We start from the raw sequence: 1,973 nt of genomic DNA, 5'->3' as shown, positions 1-1,973 counted from the left end.
GTATGACATTTATTTCCTATCGCAGATCAGCTTATTTAACACTTGTGTTTTCGTCTGATTGTCAGCCGATATTAAAACAAGTTATTCCCTTTAAACTCCAAGTATTGAAAACAGAGTCCATTAGTGAAGGAGCAAACATATGGTTATTTGATACTGGAGCAGACAATAATAATTCTATACTTTTAAGCAACCTCCTGCACTGATTCCAGATTTTTATTGTGTGAGTTACAACCGGATTAGAAGTATAAGTTGAGATGGGTTGATTAATCGATAACCGGGAGCAAAGTAAAGCAGAGAGAGAGCTCGCGAAGTTCTGAGTTTTTAGCACGAGTTGCGGCTGGAGCAGCTTGAGCTTTGGTTGGTTTTTTTCTTTTTTTTTTAGAGTTTTTGGTAAAACACAGACGGTGCATCTAAGTTATTTTAGGGAGCTACGGTTTCAATGCTCTTGACGAGTCTGTCGCGGGTCTGTCGCAGCCTCCCTCCCAGGTACAGAGGCGGGGGAAGCCCCCTCCTTCTCTCTCTCTCTCTCTCTCTCTCTGTCTGCCTGCCTGCCTCCGTGCGTCTTCTGAACCGAGTCAGGTTTATACGGAACGGGTTTTCATTTAAAACATTCTGAATCAAACGCCTACATTACACATTGCTGGAATTTATTGTATGCGGGAATTTAATGCATTACAATATTACGGACGGATGGACAGAAAAAAAAGCGGCTTCCAAAGCTGTCGCACCAGTGCTACAAAGTCTTTTTCTTTTATAGCACAGACAGTTTTTTTTTCATAGCACGTGCGACATATATGTCGCACTGTACAGCCCTGCCACATGAGAAACCATTCCTGTCCGGACCCAGGTCCACCTATTAGTGACCCCCTGGTCTACGGTCAGGACTGTCCACATCACCTGCTGCCTTGCTGGTGGCTGAGTCGGAGCTTGAATTTCTCCAAGTTCTCTTCTAGAACTCACGTTTGTTTTGGCAAAAGTGTTTTACTTTATTCCTGACTCGACCCTCACCATTTAATCCGACTTTGGACCAGCATGAGACATACACTGACTTGTGCTCTCAAGTGGCTATTTTGGGGAAAACAAAACAAAAAAAAACATTGGTTTAAACTTGGGATGCAACTGTTCCTCCTGCTCTACTGCTAGAACATCATAAAGCTTTTGTAGTAACACCTGCCTCTTTTTTTATTTTCTGTTTTTAGCCAGGTCCCGATGTTTGTGCAGGTCCAGCAGAAGTGGAGACGGATTTACACAGGAGAGTGCCAAGGACCAGGTGTGCGCACGGACTTTGAAATGGTCCAATTGCGCAAGGTGCCGAGCCAGTACAACCACCTGTCTGGTCTTCTGGACATCTTCAAGTCCAAGATAGTAAGTGCACTCCAGTTAGTTGACTGACTGTTGATGGTCTCTGTTGTTAAAATTCAGTGCTATATTTTGTGCATACTTCATGTAATCTAAATTTACACACCAGTATATTTTTGTATCTTGAAGTTTGGCAGCTTCCTTTATTGTCCAGTTTTTAAAAGCAACCAATTTGCAGGTGACATTGTGACCAAAAATAGACAATTGATTCAGACTATTTCATGGGCAGGTGAGGATAATTCCATCTATGTCAATCTTAATCAAGCAGATAAAAAGCCTGGAGTTGGTTTGAGGTGTGCTGCTTTCATTTGGAAGGTTTTGCTGTGAAATAAACATGTGGTCAAAGGAGCTCTCCATGCTGGTGAAAGTAGACATCGTTAAGCTGCAAAAACAGGAAAAAAAAACATCTGAGAAATTGCTACAATATTAGGAGTGGCAAAATCTACAGTTTGGTACATCCTGAGAAAGAAAGAAAGCACTGGTGAACTTATCAATGCAAAAAGACCTGGGTGCCCACAGAAGACAACAGTGGTGGATGATGGCATGGTGAAGAGAAACCCCTTCACAACAGCCAACCAAGTGAACAACACTCTCCAGGAGGTAGAAGTATCAAT

The 1,973-nt window shown here is 42.4% G+C and overlaps 1 protein-coding gene across 1 annotated transcript in view; it reads left to right on the top strand.

Annotated features, from left to right (window-relative positions):
- The window catches only part of rab3gap1 (RAB3 GTPase activating protein subunit 1), a gene marked incomplete at its 3' end in the record, with an annotated part of 71,469 nt that overhangs the window by 23,146 nt on the left and 46,350 nt on the right, over window positions 1-1,973 (top strand). Inside the window, 1 exon segment of the mRNA XM_014010446.1 lies at window positions 1,200-1,365. Within this exon segment, the coding sequence (XP_013865900.1) occupies window positions 1,200-1,365 (166 nt within the window).

This window comes from Austrofundulus limnaeus, unplaced genomic scaffold (assembly GCF_001266775.1).
Source record: "Austrofundulus limnaeus strain Quisiro unplaced genomic scaffold, Austrofundulus_limnaeus-1.0 Scaffold69, whole genome shotgun sequence".
NCBI classification, from domain to species: Eukaryota; Metazoa; Chordata; class Actinopteri; order Cyprinodontiformes; family Rivulidae; genus Austrofundulus; species Austrofundulus limnaeus.
The sequence above is the reverse complement of the archived record's forward strand: the minus strand, read 5'-3'. Positions and strand labels throughout refer to the sequence as shown.